Raw genomic sequence first — 17,993 nt, 5'->3', positions numbered from 1 at the left:
GCTTTTCAAAATGCGTAGAAAGCTATATGTAACTAATTGAAAAGTGGGAACCCTTTCCAGTGGTTATAATGAATTGGATTATTGAATATATATATATATATATATATATATATATATATATATATATATATATATATACACACACCTTCTTACTGTGTTTTGCGTTTGAATTTTTAATAGTGGTTTTAGTACAAGTACATGATTATTTTATATATACAATACATACATGTTTTTTAATTGTTGTGACTACCCAGAGTCCCATATGTGAAGGAATTAGATAATTAATTAATAAGTAACAGGACTAGTTGTTCTATAGTATATGTGTTAATCAACTACTAAAACTTTGTCTTATGCAGAAAATAATTCATTTAAAAGAAGTTGAGTTCACTGGATTTTTATATAATCTATCATTAGCAATAGATTTAAAATGTTCCAACAAAAGAGGTATGTTATTAAAAACAAACTAGAAGTTTGTTCCAATATAAAGTTTATATACAATAACAAATCTGTCTCGGTGATTAGAGAAGTTGTTCCCCCAGAAGAAAGTTAACAAATATATATATATAAAAAAAATTGTAGTCATCTATATAATCACAAATAGGGACCACATCCAGGCTAGAGTTTCTGTGTATTGTGACCAAAGCAAACAAACAGGGAGATAAACAAGGGAATTTTGCATGGGAGCCCGACAGAGGAATATGCAAGGAGCCTCCAAGGACCATGGACAGAACTGACAGTCTGTAGTGATACAGAAGGTATGTGCAATGTTGGTTCCCCTCCCAGGAGATAATTCAAGTTACACGTAGTGGAGATGCAGATCTGAGATTTTACTGGAGGAATAGTTGAAAGAACTTGAGGAAAAGCTCAAGTTTGTTTCTACGCAGCAATGCTGAGGAAAACTATGAAGGCCTGAACATGGTTTGGAGACAAATAACAGAAAATGAACTGTTACCCTTCCTAACAGTGTGAAAGGGATGGTAGGAAATGATATGGTACATTGGCAACATAAAGGCATTGTTATAGGATTAAATGAAAATATCCAGCAAGACAGAATTCTAATAGTATAGAGCTATGTTTTCCAAATTTGGCAACTTTAAGGTGCATGGACTTCAGCTCTCAATATTTTCAAGCCAGCATGCTAGTTGGGGAATTCTAGCAGTTTAAACTCCACACATCTTAAAGATATCAAGTTTGAAAAACATTGGTATAAAGGAAGGCAGGGCACCACAGTGAGGTCATGCCCAAATATTTTTTTAAAGGCATCCCAGTTTTGAGAATTGAGTTGTGAATAAATAAAACAATTTGGACAAAAAAGTAGACAAGGCCAGAACAGTAAAAAAAAAAAAAAAAAAGTTTAAATTTCAGTAGTATACTACTACTATTATTTTGAAACTGTAGACATGTTTATTTCTTAGATTCAATACATTTCAACAAATAACATTTGTTATTATTTGCATTGGTTTAATTTTTTAATTTTAAAAATATTATAAAAACGGTACTTCTGTATTTGTCATACTGTAGAAAAAGCAATGGAAAACTGCAAAAAGTAAATATATCAGAATATATACCTAATATCAGAAAGGTCACACTTGTTTCCAGCAATAGCCATTACAAAGTTTTCAGGACCATGTTCTTTTAATTCTTTTACCCATTTCTTCAGTGTATGAAATGAATCCTAAATTAAATACATAAGTCAAAAGGAACTTTTGAAATATTTGAAAACAATGTATAAAACCTATAATGGTACAAACAATCTAAAATACCAAGCAAAATGAGATATATGTTTGTATCATGCACAGCCAGCCAACAAATGTTGTATAGAGATACCCCATGACTCATAACAGTATTTGTTCATAGTAAAATATATGCATCACATGCTTCCTCCCTCTATATATTCAGAATATGTATGTATGTATGTATGTATGTATGTATGTATGTATGTGAGAAATAAAGAAAGCACTCATGTTTTTGGAACATGCTTATTAATGAAAGGCTTGTTCAAAATAAGTAATAATTAACATCTTCAAAAGGAACATTTGGGGCAAAAAACTGTAGCTATATAATCCAGTTTTTAATTAGACAAAACTTACACAAAAATGTTCTGGGAATCAAAAATACATATTCAATTTTTCAGTATTTTGCAAAAGGTAGCAAAGTATGGGATATAAATAAAAAGAAATGCTAGTGATAAGTGTGTGTGTGTGTATACACACACATATACATACACACACACATGGTACATACACACACATTCTTAGCTTACTCAGCAGATTGAGAAAGAGAGACTTGAAATACAGTAAGGCTAACTTATCATATTTTAAAGCAGGCAATCTAATTTGTATTGCTGTCTATCAAAATCAAAATTGATGTTTAGTTGCAGTATCAGATTATAACACACTTTATCAAAGAATAATAATGAAGTTTAAAATACAGTACAGAATGAATAAATAACAGAAAAAATGCAAATTTATGATTACGAATAAAGTTTAGTATTTATAATAAACATTGTGACATTAAACTTTATAACTACAGTAAGACTTAATCTAACAGTATATATTCAAAAATGTGGATTGTCTGATCCTCTAAATAAATAAATAAATAAATAAAGCAAGCAAGCAAGCAAGCAAAAATGGCCATGATAACCAATATAACAAATCACATCAGCAAATCTTTTAGTAAATTCAGTTTCAGAACCTGCAAATGTATCAATATCCAAGCCCAGTATTTATTGTATCATAAATCTTATAATGTGGTTTGTAATATTTGCTATCTTTAACTGCAGGCAGAGAGCAACTCTTCTACGAAGCTTACCTTTGAAATATGCAAAAATTACTGCACTGGTTAATGACCACAATAAAGTTAAATATGTTAATAAATGTCATGCTTTAATAGAGCACAGAAGAGTGGGTAAGTACTGTAAAATTAATCTGCTTTTTCTAAAATGATAATAACATTTAAACATTTCATATATTGCACCAAACTAGCTATGTCAGTTATCATACCGCTCAAGGAAGTCATAGAATTTTTTTTCTGTGCCTAGCAAGAGAAGAAATATATGCCTCAGTGTATTTTTGAATTTGTTTCTTTTCCAGTAATATGAATAAGATTTTGTTAATTTATTCTAGTTAAATCCTTATCTTTGTCTATTCTTAAATCAGTAGCAAAAGTGCCTTGAGTGAGACACAGAACTTTTTAAAGAAAATTAATTCTTGGAATTATTTTCTCATTTCTACATCCACCCAGTGCAAAATGTTTGTACTGCAACTATGCTATGGTACCTCAACGTGGCCATGTTGTGTGTTTGATATGTGTTCTTTGGACATTGAATGAAGCAGGCCAGGAGTATATACCCAAAGGGTACTTCTATCAGGGGCATCCAAAGCACAAAGCTCACCCAAGTTGTTCTGCTAAGGTAAGCAGGTACCCATATTGGACAGCATTAATATAGGAAGGTGATGCAGGCTATGATCACTTTAATGACAATGGCAAAGGCATAATTTCATACTATCTGAGAGAAGATAACCACTCATACTTTACTAAGAAAGTCACAAAAATAAAAAGATTGTCAATGTTGTGCTGGATAATAGGCCCCTCAGGTTAGGTGACACTCAACATGCTACTGAAGAAAACTTGAGGATTTTTCAGAGTATGTGTATGACAGATTAAAGCCTTCCAGACATCAAATTATTGATGTTTCAATGCAGAAAAAGGAAAGCCAAAGGTGCAAAGACAGAATAACAATGGGAACATGTAAGAAGCATGAATATGGGGAAGCTCAACAACAAAAAAATAATCAACTATATATTGACATCTTGGACAAATTTGAAAGTTAGACAGAAAACCATACTGTTTTCTATTCAGCCCATGAGAAACAAGAAGGAACTATGTAGTACATTTCATACAAGTCCTCCAAGCAATTTTTTTTTTTTTTGTAGTTATGGGCATTTGTTGATTTTCAGTGATAGAGGAACTCACAAAGATCAAATTTTGCAAAGTGAATTTCCAAATTGAGAAGCAGGACTCTAAACCTGCCTGAAATGAATTTGACTATTTTATGAAGTGACACAGCAAAGTTCACACTGCATTTATGTGAGCAATGGACAAAAACATCTGTTTACAGCCCTTGGAGCATTTAATAATATGTCTGCTGAAATTCAGCAGAAATAATGTAAAAAGTAGTGTCCCAAAGTACACAGTGTCATATTTAAAATCCCTCAATCTCAAACGATTGCCTACCCCAGTTTAAAAGATTAAAATAAAATAACGTATCTTCTAATTATCTTGATTTAATACTATCTCAAAATCTTATGAAAATATGACTTATTAACTTTTATGCTGGATTGTTCTCTAAGTCAACACAGTAGGATGCTGACAGAAAAAAACACAATGAGCAATTATTAAGTTGGATTTTTGAATAAATGTCAATAATGGGATAATAGTAAGCTCACCTGCTTAGTTATGTCATAAACTATAACAGCTGCTGCTGATCCACGATAGTACATAGGTGCCAGTGAATGAAACTATGAAATATGGGACAAAAAAAAAGTCAGAACGTTATATCTTGCATTTATGTAAATCAGAAATATACAGCAGTGTTACATTCATGTCTCTTCTTTCTCTCTACCCTTCCTCCCATATTTACTTATCAAACAGCTGTAAGTGATTGATATCAAGTAACAAAAAGCATTAAAATAAAATCATAGCACCCAGAATACTTTCTCCTATGCAATGAGGTAGGTCAATCCTCATTAACCCCACGTGCTTTCCTGAACTGTGATTTTCAAGACTCTTCTGAAGCTCCATAAGGAGGTTAACAGTCTGAACATCAGGGACAAAGTGTTCCACAGAACGGGTCTACCACTGAGAAGACTCAACATGAAGATTACTATAGGTGGCACTCTTTAAGCGATGGGATCTTAACAAGCTTCTCTTCCAGATTTTGCAGAACAGATAGATCCAGCTCAGAGTAGAAAGTCCTGAAGGTATTTAAACCCTGTCCATTCAGCTTTTTAAAAATGGTAACATTGATAGTCAAAACTCCTCCTAAAATAGTAGTATCGCATTGATGGATCTAGATATGCCTACAGCTGTCTTGGCCCTTGATCTATCCTGGGAAAAGGGTACTTTCCCTTCCTTCAAACAAATCTTTCATGATGAAGAGAGAATGATATGTACTCAAATAGACAGAAAAGGAGTGAAAGAGATAAAGAATAGCTGCACCTGTGAGTGCATCCCTTAATCCAGTAGTTTTAAGATTACCTGTTCCTGCCATATCCAAGGATTACAACCAGTATCTTCTAGCCTAGACCCATTATCATTTTAAGAGCAGCTGTTCTATGGAGAGTGTAATTCTTGCTAGACTTGCCAGAGCTACAGTTCTAATTTTATGTAACTCAAGGAAGCACAGATTATTTTTCAAGCTATAGAGCAGGGGGTGTCAAACTCGCAACGTTATATGACGTGTTGCGACATATTGCAACTTTTTCCACATTGCCAGAGCTGGAGTGGGCGCAGTTTCAGCATGATGCATCCGGCCCACGGGCTGGCAATTTGACACCCCTACTATAGAGCTTGCTAAATAATCAAAAATTCAAGAGAAGGTCAGAGAAAAACATCTTGCCATTCTCTTGCTCTCTCTCTCTTACACACACACACACACACACACACACACACACACACAGAGAGAGAGAGAGAGAGAGAGAGAGAGAGAGAGAGAGAGAGAGAGAGAGTCAGGCATGAAAGATCAGGCCCACATGTAAAGTTCCAATTAAACTAATGTATCACTTCTCATGCCTATGCACAGGAATGTTCTCAATAATAGTTAGCACCTGCTTGGAGTTAGATAAGTGTCAATGGAATTCAAGGGAGGTTTGACCTTAGTTCGGTTGTGGCTCAAACTGTAATGGAAGGCTTAGGAACAAGATGTCATTAAATGAAATAAGAACTTTACTTGCTATTATTAAATAAAACTATATTAGCAAGGGGAAAAATTATCTCAACCATGATATTAATTAAGTACAGAGCAATGTACCTACTTGATCATACTGTAACGATTTATACATATACATATAAACAAGTTAGCATTGTTATATTAGTAGTGACGTAATCCCTCTCTTAAGTAACTTTCCAAACTTCCAAACAATATGGTCAACTGATAAGCTGAACAGCAATTCTATCAACAGGACAAATGGGTTTGAATCAATTGCATGATGTAGCAAATAAAAAGGCTAATACAATGCAAGCAGTCCCCTTCACACCATAATGAGATAAATGGCTGGCTGATTGCAAGAGGTCAATCATCAGATTCCACTTCAGCCCACCAAAAGACAGCAGAACTGAACCAATTTTGAAATCGATGAAAGTACAATGGATTTTAAAGATACAGAAGAAAATTCAAGTTTGTATTGCAGGTATAACTACTTCATCTCCTTTACTTTGAAACCAGTTGCAGGAAATAAGAACATCATGTCTGCAATAGGGTGAGAGAAAGACATGGAAATAGTTCAGAGATTGGGCCATTAGCTGAAGCCTAGAAGATCCTGAGAAAGCAGAAATTAGAAGTTTCTAGTGGTTCAACATTTTTGCCTTTCCAGAAAGCTGGAACTAGAATTGACTGCATATTATTGTGATTCTGAAAGCTTCAATCTATTAATGATTTAGTGCTCTATTTGCTTAATCTCTATTATACAATCGTTTCTGTCAGAACAGGGAAAACTGGAATATCTTGAATTGATGATTTAGTCTTATCCTTCTATACCACACATCAAGACACAGAACTGGCAACTTAAGCTAGTAGAAATAATTAATTAGTTGGGAAGAGTATTTCTTCTTTCGAAGCTACAACACTAGAGTATTTGTTTGGGCATGGGCAAGCAGGAACAGGCTGTTGCAAATGATGCACAAAATTCTTTATAGTCCTGGAGGTGCTTTTTCAAGAGGCAACTGGACTTTCTTGTTTTTTCTTTGAAGACTTTTCACTTCTCATCCAAAAAGCTTCTTCAAGTCTGACTGGATGGTAGGGAATGGAAGGATTTATATTCCTTGCAGACAGCTGGTCATTTGCATTCTTTTAGAGCAGTGGTTCTCAACCTTTTTAATGCCGCGATCCCCAACCGGTCGTAAGTCGAGGACTACTCAACCGGTCGTAAGTCGAGGACTACTCAACTGGTGCAGCACCGTTTGCAGAATGGGACTTTTGGCGGGCTCAGCAGGGCAGAGACAGCCTGGACAATTCCTATTGGCTTTTGAAAGCCAATAGAATTAGACTCTATTCAAGAGAGTCTATTCTATTGGCTTTCAAAAGCCAATAGAATAAAAGGGAGTAGCACAGCTAAGGAGGAAAAAAAATGGCAGACTACGTTGTTTGGCGACCCCCGTGAAATGGTTGTTCGACCCCAAATGGGGTCCCGACCCACAGGTTGAGAACCACTGATTTAGAGTGTCGCTGAGACCATTTGGAGCAGTGGTTCTCAACCTTTCTAATGCCGCGACCCCATAATACAGTTCCCCATGTTGTGGTGACCCCCAACCACTTATACATCACCGGGTGCCAGGGGCGTGGCCAAAGAAAAGGGGGGAAAAGGGCGGACAGCCTTGTCTGGCGACCCCTGTGAAATGGTCGTTCGACCCCAAATGGGGTCCCGACCCACAGGTTGAGAACCACTGATTTGGAGGTTTATATATGTCCTCAGGGTCACCTGAGTAGTGCAAATGTGTGTAGAGCCTTCTTGGCTGCAGGATGGTTTCTGCTCTGTGTTCCTTCACTGTTGAAGACAGGCACAGGCTGTTGGGGATGAATCTGTGTTGTCAATATCTCAAACTGACTCTTTAATGGCTGTCTAAAAGAATGCAAATGATCAGCTATCTGCAAGGAATATAAATCCTTCCATTCCCCACCATCCAGTCAGAGCTGAAGAAGCTTCTTGGATGAGAAGCGAAATGTCTTCAAAGAAAAAACAAGAAAGTCCAGTTGCCTCCTGAAAAAGCACCTTTGGGACAACCATGACTAGATGACTGAGAATCTCCATAGACAAAATTCTTTATAATATTGCAGTTCAAGATTTTAATGCATTGTTGATGATCCAGTTTGCTCAGCAGATTCAACAAATCTGAAGATTGGGATGCTTTTAAAGATTTTAAACAGGGTAGGACAATAGTAGTCCTCCATGGAAGAAGACAAAATTTAAAAATCCTACGGTAGTAATTTGGAAAGGCAGACTGGAGAAATTTTGAATATGTATACAAGAAATTATACTTAATGTCTTTAGGTGGCTAAGATGGAACTTCATCGATTACATGCTTTTGAAATGGAAGACCCATTAATGTGTATTAAGGAAACCTACTGGGAATGGAGAAAACCCCCCAAATTGTTTATTGCATAAGCCATGCCAGTGGTAGAATTCATTTTTGTAACTAAAGAATTTAGATTACTGTGATGTTTAAAACAATATAAACATACCATGCCTTCTTACCTTCAGTATGTTACAGATGCTAGTTCCCCCTGCTTTATTAACAATACAGAATACGGCATGCAATTGTCTTTAGATAAAAGACTCATACTCACTCTCTCCTGACCTGCTGTATCCCAGATCAGAAATTTATGAAGCTCATTCCCACAAGGGACTGTTTTAGTCATAAAAGAAGCTCTAAAATTTGCAAAAAGAGTTGCACATTGTTTAAAAATAAGCAGAGTTTACATTAAATTACTGTGCATGTATTTAAAAAAACATTTTTCAGGAATCTAATCTTCACAAGAAAACAAAGCATTTCTCCTTAATGTTTTGAGAAATAGCAAACATTTTACAGATATTTCAGGCAATCTAAAAGTTAACATAATAATGCATATATGTGCAGCATTATTTTTAAATAGGAAAATAAGTTATTGTTTTCTAGAAAGAATTCACATTTGTAAAATTTGAGATACTAGAAGAATTAATGAAGATGAATGATATAGTAGCCACTTAAACCACACTATCCTATCTTGTTAAAATGTGATGAATTACAAAATGAAATTGTTCTTTCAAGTGAAGCAAATACATGCCTAGGAAATTTCAGCTGATCCATCCTAAATATTATAATTTGATTTTCAGTAACATTCAAGTAGATAAGGAGAGATTAAATAAAACAGTAATCTTTATTCTAAGCTATATTTCATTCTAAACAATAACAACAACAAACAGATTCATTTTTTTCCTGCATGGTAGTATTTAAGATTTCCTGCATAAATTATTATCATCATCATCTAGATAATTATTTCCCACTTTTTCAATTAATTATATAAAAGTATAAATGGAATACTAACTGTAATTGGACAAAGGTCAAGTCCAACACTTTTAGTTTGTGGATGCCTAAGACTCACTGTTCTTATCCCTCCTGTTTAACATTGAAGTGGTAACTAAAGCATCATTAGGCAGACATCATTAGTAGGTTGATGATACTCAGCTGCATATTTCAACGCCTGGTTGATCAGTGTTGCTGTTGTCACAGAATCTGGAAGCTGTTGAGATCTGGATGGGAAGGAACTGACCTAACTCTGACAAGTACAAGTAACTATAGCTTTATGATTTTTCCAATATCAGATATTTCTATCTTTAGTTTTGAATAAAGTTGTATTTTCCATACAAAAGTGGTTTGTGATTTGACAGTCCTTCTGAATGCACAGATCCTGCTCAAAGAATAGGTAGTGACTGTGGCCAGGAAGTCCTTTGCACATATTGACCTGATGTGCCAAGTGCCCCTTTCCCTTCACTAGAAATTTCTTCTCACAATCACTGATGCCTTAGTCACATATACATGGACTTCTACAATGTGTCCTGTATGGGAGTGCCCTTGAAGCCCACTTAGAAGCTTCAGCTGGTCCAGAATTCAATAACACAAACTTTCATGGGCCTGCCTCAAAACACTGATGTAACATCTCTGCTATGTGAGCAGCACTGGTTACCAATGAAGTTCTGGATGCAATCCAAGGTGCTCATTATCATCTGTAAAGTTCTTCAGGGCACAGGGCCTAGTTATTTGAGAGATTGCCTCTCTGTCATTGTTTTCTGCCCTTGTAATACTAAAAACAAGTTCTGTTTCTAAAGTAAAAACAAACTTTGGTACATCCATTTGAAATACTATATATTTGTTTCCTTCCTCATTGTTTGTTTGTTTGTTTGTTTCAGCGACAGCGGTTGCTTTGGACAGTTGTCTAGATTCACTATTGAGCCTGTCAGCCTTAGAAATGTGAAGTATAAATAAATAAATTTTAAATGAAAAGCACTTTTCAAAACTATGGGTTTAAATCAGAGTTGTCAATGATTTACAGAAAAAAAATGTAACTATACATCCAAACCTTCTGGAGAGCCATAAGAAGTCATCTTATGGCATAAAGAGACAATTTGATATAGTGGTTAAAACATCAAGTTAGAAATTGGGAGGCTGCTTAGGCATGAAAGGCATCTGAGTGACTTTCAGCCTTACCAACCTTACAGGATTGTTGTTGTGGAGAAAATAGGAGGAGGAAGGAATATTAAATATATTACCACTTTGAGGTATTTATAAAAAATAAAAGCAGGATAAAAACATATAACAAATAAGTGTAATTGTAATAGGCGAGATCAATCCACTTTTCAGAATTTTAAGAGTGGGAATGGGAATAGGAGAAAATTCCTCTCATCTCTACCCTTAAAAATATACAATCCCCTACCCCAAAATAGGCCTAAATTGCTTGGTTTGGGTAGTGTTGTGGAAGTTGTAGGAGCTCAACAAACAGATTGCAGAAAAATTTAAGTACTTTGCAATTGGCGTTAATAGGAGAAGGTGGTAACATGATCACTCAATAACATTCCATGTTAACATAAGGACAGAATCTGTAGTATCTATACAGCTATCTTGAATAATGAACTTTCCCTACTTTAAATTACAAAAGAATTCATTAGTGTTTATTTAGCTTAACTGTACATGGTACTTACCCAATAGTAGGGCTAATATTGTGGTCAAAATGATCCTGAACAAATCGACAAACTATACTTGATTTGCCAACTCCAGTATCCTAAAATTTAAGAAAGGAAGAATCAGCCCAAGATTGTCCTGAACGCTCATCTGTTTTAAATGAAGAAACCCCTAGGTATAGGGTATATTTACTTAAGAGACTGAACTCTATTTTGTAAGTAAATGGCTGAACAATATCAGAATATGGAAATGCTGCACCATTAGTTCATCCAGTAATAGGGAATCTCCCGAAGCGGTTGCCAAAATTTTCATAATTAGGCCCAAAATAGATGCGTGATGGGGAAAGTCAGATAAGCACAACTTTCAGTCTCAGGAAATAATACATCAGACTAGCATTTGACAGAGATGAGAGAAGGTATAAGAAACAAAAAAACAAAAAAGAAATTTCATTTGAAAGCCTGGCCTGGATATAGGAAGCCAACAGATTCTGTTCTATCACAAAATTTCTCTATTACTATTATTGTTCTTCCCATTAATTCTGAATACATACCTTCTCTGCCAACCAACATTGAACCATGTGTTAGAATACTGACTTTTGCAGAGATGATTATTTCCCAAGGCTAGGATAGTTGTATTTTTAAATATATTTAAGACCAATTTAAGAGAGCCAATTTGATGTAGTGGTTAAGGCATATTAGAAACTAGAAAACCATGAGTTCTGGTCTTTCCTTAGGCAGAAAACCAATTGGGTTACCTTGGGCCAGTCAATCTCTCTCAGGAAAAGAAAGGAAGAAAGTAATGGCAAATCACTTCCAAAAACTATTTCCAAGAAAACTGCAGGGGCTAGTCCAGGCAGTTGTCAGGAATCAAATTGATTCAAAGATACACACATAAGCACACAGACCACAAATTTAACAAATTCTAAATAGTAATTCTGGCAAAATATTATTATCAAATTCAACATATTCCATTGATATCTTATAAGTTGTTGAAATGATTTGTACATAATTTATTTTAAGATCTTTGGGGTCCATACCAATGCATCCTGCATGCTCCATTCATGTATTAATTGGAAGTACTGTAGATGTATTTGTCTGACTCTAGGAAAATCTTTAGAAAGTTTGGCAGATAGATTGGGTAAAATTTAAAATGTGTCAAGCCCCTGGGCTTGCCATGGGCCGGGAGTTGGGGAGCATGCAGCCAGACGCTGCGGGTGCCGTCCTCAGAGGAGACAGAAGCCAGGAACACTCCTCCTACCAGTTGGACAAGGGACTAGATAAGCAGGAGGGAGGGATTGTGCCTTACTTTGGCTGCGTCTCCCTTCCTCCAGCTGCCTCGTTATCAGAACAAATGGCTGGGACGGCAGAGGCTCCGTGGGTATGTCTGGAGGGGGGGGGAAAGGGTAGTGCACTACGCCTATTATCCATACGGACCGCATGCTGGCTTGCTAAGTGGGGTGGGGTTGGTGGGTGGAGCACAACTATGTAAAACACTGGGAGCAATTCACTCCCAGTGCTGACTTTTCTTTTGCATAAAAGTTTGCTGGTCACCTGTTCCTTCTGTGTTTGGAGTTTATCAGCAGCTGGCACACGTCTGTGTGGAGTAGGCAGGAGTCTATTTTATTCCTTTGCTAATAATCTAGTCAATTCCTTAAAATTAAAGTCGATGGTGTTCCGTTGAACCATGCCTTTTGCTCATTTCTAAGAGTGAAATACTCACTCTGTGGCATATTGTGTACTATGGATTAATATATGCTTTCCTGTTGCTATTCTTCACTTTTCAAACTTAGGGTAGACAACATTTTGTTTAGATGGAATAAAACAATGTTTAACTTATCAAAATTCAGATATGTTCATTAAAGTGTTGCAAGTTCACATTTTTTTCTTTCTGTAATCAACAATTTGTTTCATTAGATAAAATTAGCCTTGCTCCAGAATTTGATAACAAGTAAAATGGCTAATATATTTATCCTAAAAGAAATTACTTATACATAGGTATCAAGGATATAAAATTTCCAGTTAAACATAGTATGAATATTTTAGATGTAATTCAAACTGAAAAGATGTAGCAAATATCACTTATGCATTCTGTGCATAATTGTCAATATGGAATCTTGCTGCATCCATGCAGTCACTTATCTTGCCACAAGTGAAAGCTTTAAACTCCTTGTTCTGCTTGTGTTCTTGATTCCTTCACTTGCTCAGGTATGTGGTATACATGGAGATGTGTATGTAAAGTGTTAAGGAAATACGTTATGTATGTAAAATGGTAAAAGAAGAGCCAATAAATACATAAAGAAATTACATTTCCTCTTATTGCCATTCCAAAAAAGCATTTAATCATTATCAGCTGACTGGATATCAGCAATTGTACAATTTTTTCCCATGATTTTAACCACATTTCCAAGTTCTGCTATGCTCCTTAGAGAAAGTGTCTGAACACAGCTGTCAATAACTGCAGCTTGCAAACTGACTATTTTTATTGCATTCAAGGACAATTCTAGAACAGTTATTGGGAATAAAACTTAAATGACTGCCATTCATGATCTTTCTCTAACAATGTAAAAAATCTTTACTGAAAGTTATCCTTGGGGATAAAGAGAAGAGAGAAAATGGCTTAAAATTAGAGTTCCTTCTGCAGAGGTGGGGAACTATGGCCCCTTTATGACTTGTGGACTTCAACTCCCAGAATTCCAATTCTGGGAACTGAAGTCCACAAGTCATAAAAGGGTCATAGTTCCCCACTACTGCTTTATAGGATAGATTTTCAGGATATTTTAAATTGAAATATCTTCCTATTGCATCCTATGCATTAATTTCAGTCTGCAAAAGTATTTGGATTATATTATTTGATGCAAGGAAAAGTATATTTAAACTATTTTATGCAGTGTGAACAGTACACTCAAAGAAACAAAAGCTCTGTGTAGAGAAAATTATTATAATAATATTTGAAACAATATTGAGCAATAGGCAATAAAAGTAAAGTATCATAAAACTGCCCAACTCTAAAAAATTTCTGCACAAAATGTTCTAGTTATCTCTGACATGAACCCAATAAAGATTCTCTGATAAATATTCTGCAAACCAGTCTATTTCCACTTGAACGTCTGATGGCTAATTAACTTATTAAATGGCTTGATGTTGAAGAGTTTTCCATGTTTTTCTTTAGAACAGCGGTTCTCAACCTTCCTAATGCCGCGACCCTGCAACCGGTCGTAAGTCGAGAACTACCTGTATTTCCCTTCCTGGGAGCGCCGCGCATGCGTGGTGCCACCCCCTGGGCCGGCCGAGGCGTAGCTGGCAAGGGGCAGCGATGGCGCAGGCTGACCACCAGCTGGACCAGCCCAAGGCATGTAACTCACCCGCCGGGCCCCACACACGCCAGCAACCCTCCCTGCGCCCGCCGCTGCCCCGCTAGCCTTACCTTGGCCACCGCCCGTTCAGGGCGGCGGCAGGCAGGTCCAGGCGCTCCTGGCCGGCCACGGCAAGCGGCAGAGACGGCGCAGGGCGACCACCGGCTGGGCCACCAGCTGTCCCAGCCCAAGGCAGGTAAGGCACCCGTCAGGCCCCACGCGCGCCAGCAACCCTCCCTGCACTCGCCGGCCTCCCACCTCCCACCCCTGGCCCTCTTTTACTTACTTTTAGTAGTTGCTCAGCAGGGAGGGAAGCTTTCTGGAAAGTTCTCCTTGCAGGACCGTTTGCAGACTGGGGCTTTTGGTGGGCTCAGCAGGGCAGAGACACCCTGGGCAATTCCTATTGGCTTTTGAAAGCCAATAGAATTAGACTATTCAAGAGAGTCTATTCTATTGGCTTTCAAAAGCCAATAGAATAAGGGAGTAGCACAGCTAAAGAAAAGGGGGGAAAAGGGGGGGAAATGGCGGACAGCCTTGTTTGGCGGCCTCCGTGAAATGGTCGTTTGACCCCAAATGGGGCCGCAACCCACAGGTTGAGAACCGCTGCTTTAGAACCATGAACATCAAAAACAAGCCAGTAAATCTTTTTTTACTAAGGCACTTGTATTATTGTTCAAACTGTAAGCAACTGATAGATGGCTTCCCACTAATGTACTTCTGATTTCTTCGATTTATAGGTCAGTGGTGGCGAATCTATGGCACGTGTGCCACAGGTGGCACGCAGAGCCCTCTCTGTGGGCACACCTGCCGTTGCCCCAGTCCTAGGCCTTCAGCTGGGTTTTATAAAACCTTTTCGCTTTAGGCCTCCGCCGCCATGGGGAAAAAAAAAGATTCAATCAATCAGCCAATTTCAACCTTGCAGGGAAAAAAAAAGATCTTGCAAAGTTGGAATTGATTGAACTTTTTAGTCCCACCCAGTCTGCCGTTACCACCGCAGCCACGCCCACACAATGGGCCACACCCACACAATGGGCCACACCCACACAGCACTCAACGATGCATAAGTGGCTTTTGGGTTGCAGTTTGAGCACTCAGTCTCTAAAAGATTTGCCATCACTGTTATGGATAATCCTCGCTTAACCCTTCAAAGTTTTGTCGGACTTTTAAAAAAGCTACTTATGACCTGCTCTTGAAGTCACGAGTGCTGCATAACCCTGTGGATCGTGTGATTGCATTTTGGGCACTAGGCAACTAGCTTACATTTATGATCAGTTGCAGTGTCCACTGGATATGCTGGATTCACTTAACAACCATGGGATTTGTTTAATTATTGTGTTATGCTTTATGATCCTGGCAAAAATGGTCAATGAGTAAAAAAGATGTGGGGAGGTATTGTTTTCACTATTTGTATATTGTGGTTTGGTTTTTTGGTAAGTCACTGAAAGTGAATGAGTGGCCATATAAATTCTCATAAATAAATAAATAATCACAGTCCTCAACAACTCAGTTCTAATAGTTCGTCGTAAGAACTTGGTCTAATTTAGAAAGATGTTACAAAAAGTGACTGCCTTCATGAACAGTAATATCAATATACTATGATTAAAGTGTGTTTTCCTAGACTAAGTTTTATTTAAATTTTAAAAAATGTGTACCCAGTAATTACTATTCCAAGAAAAAAATTGTTTATATTCTGAAAAATTATACAAGCTTGGTATCCTATTGTTTCTCAATCTTCTAAATCTAACTTTACTATTAGTGTTTTTTCTATGATATTAGCCTTTCAAAATACTAAAGTGATAGCTCTATGCAGATTAATATGTAATATGTTCTGTAAAACTAAGTAGATATTAATTTAATGAATTTCATTTTGCTTAAGAAAGATCAAAATATGCTATTTCTAAATAAAAATACTGAACAAACTACCCTTTTTTTATGAAACACATTTTTACAGAAAAAATGTTGGATTTACATTCAGAAAATAATGTTCAGCACTGCATTAGTATTTTTATAAAATATAATATTTTTCAATTTGAACTTTGCTGAGACAACAGAAGTATAAAAAGATACAGAACATTTTTATTTCCTTTAAATTCCAAATATTTTATTTTATTTAATAAATATACATCTCAGTATTTAAATAAAATGTATGAGGAATTATGAGGAGCTGTTTTCCTCCAAATGCTCTTAGGCATCTGGTTTAAATAACCAATAGAAAAAATAAGTTATGTGGAATGAAAATTCATCACAAGTTAATGAAACTAACTACAGATTTTCCATTAGTCTGCAGAAATGAAGCAAATGCATATTTGAATATATTAGAAAGAACAGTGTTTAAAGAGGGGAAGTGCTGTTTCTTTTTCTCTACAACTATTGTCACACATTCTGTTGTATCAGTTGTGTACAATACCATTATACCCAAATTTTAGTAAAAGAAAGAACGCAACATCGATTTATCTAGAACAAATTTTGACAGGCAAACCTTGTCTCATGTTCTTTGATCAAGCAAATTACTTAATAGATTCTTTAGTTATAATATACCTTGATTCCAGAAAAAAAATCTGACAAAGTATACAAAGATACTGAGATTAGCTAAATTCAATTTAGGGTGGATGGTTTAAAAATGTAATGCTACATACTTGGCTTAAAAACTGAACTGAAAAAATGCTTGTCAATAGTTCTTTATCAGATTGGAAGAAGGCATTGAGTGGAGTGCTATAAACTTAAATCCTAAACTCTCATTTCTTTAACTTTTAAATAAATTACTTGAATGAAGAGGTGGGGGATGTGTTTATCAAATTTGCACTTGACATAAAGTGGATAAGATAGCTAATAATAAACAAAATCAAAACAATATTGATAGATTAGAGAAAATTGGCAGAACAATGAAATTTAACAGAAACAAATGTTACAGGAATCAAAATATTGGGTATAGATCAGGTGCAAAATTACTTGTGAAAAACATCTTAGAAGTTTATTGCAAATTAAGCACAAAGGACTAAAAACTAGCTCAAGGACTGAAAATTAGTTCCATGAAGAGAAATTAAAAGTATTGGGCCTATATAGCCTTGAAATATTAAGCCACACATAGGTAACAAACCCAAGAAGCAAAACCCACACAGATATAAAAAAATATAAACTTGGAAACAATAAAAGTCCCAAACAGCAAGTCAATTAAAATGGTAAAATTTTAAAACACTGCCTGTCTCCTACCAAATGAATTCCTCTACCTCATGGGTGTCAAACTCGTGATGTCACGTGACATGTTGCGAGGTATCGTGACTTTTTCCCCATTGCCAACAATGGGGTGGGTGAGGTTTTGATGGGCCAGCAGTTTGACACCCCTGGTCTACCTGCTTCTCACAGCTTGAGATAGAATATAGTAATACTGAATGATCTAAAAGAATTTTGCATAGACAGTAGCCAAGATCTATTTTCTATCATTCCAGATAGTCCATTCCTGACATTAAATACAGAGCAATAGTGATTCCAATTATCCAGAGAAATAGCAAGGTTCCTCTTCCCTAAATGTACACAAATAGAGGCAAGAAAGCCATCTGCTGTGATGTTTATATTTTGACACCTACCCAGAGAGGGAAATAGGACTCCACAGTCAAAATTCCAATTCCAAATCTATGAATCTATACCTACAAAAAAAATGAGTGGTAATCCTTATACATACATGTAACAGGTGCCTCAATACAGTATATAA

General features: G+C 36.3%; 1 protein-coding gene across 4 annotated transcripts in view; it reads right to left on the bottom strand.

Moving 5' to 3' along the window:
- RAB31 (RAB31, member RAS oncogene family) overlaps positions 1 to 17,993 on the bottom strand; it is a 42,255-nt gene that overhangs the window by 10,781 nt on the left and 13,481 nt on the right. For all 4 annotated transcript variants that reach the window (XR_005556225.1, XR_005556224.1, XR_005556226.1 and 1 more), the window contains 4 exons: positions 10,953 to 11,032; positions 8,564 to 8,645; positions 4,449 to 4,520; positions 1,569 to 1,675 (listed from right to left, as the gene is read on the bottom strand). Coding sequence is in view for 1 of the 4 variants with exons in the window: in XM_039339219.1 (XP_039195153.1) it covers positions 1,569 to 1,675; positions 4,449 to 4,520; positions 8,564 to 8,645; positions 10,953 to 11,032 (341 nt within the window). In the remaining 3 variants the exon portion in view is untranslated. The remainder of the gene's footprint in view (positions 1 to 1,568; positions 1,676 to 4,448; positions 4,521 to 8,563; positions 8,646 to 10,952; positions 11,033 to 17,993) is intronic.

This window comes from Crotalus tigris, unplaced genomic scaffold, assembly GCF_016545835.1.
Source record: "Crotalus tigris isolate CLP2741 ecotype Arizona unplaced genomic scaffold, ASM1654583v1 scf7180000017731.4096049, whole genome shotgun sequence".
Classification (NCBI taxonomy): domain Eukaryota; kingdom Metazoa; phylum Chordata; class Lepidosauria; order Squamata; family Viperidae; genus Crotalus; species Crotalus tigris.
This window is presented reverse-complemented; position numbering and strand designations above follow the sequence as displayed.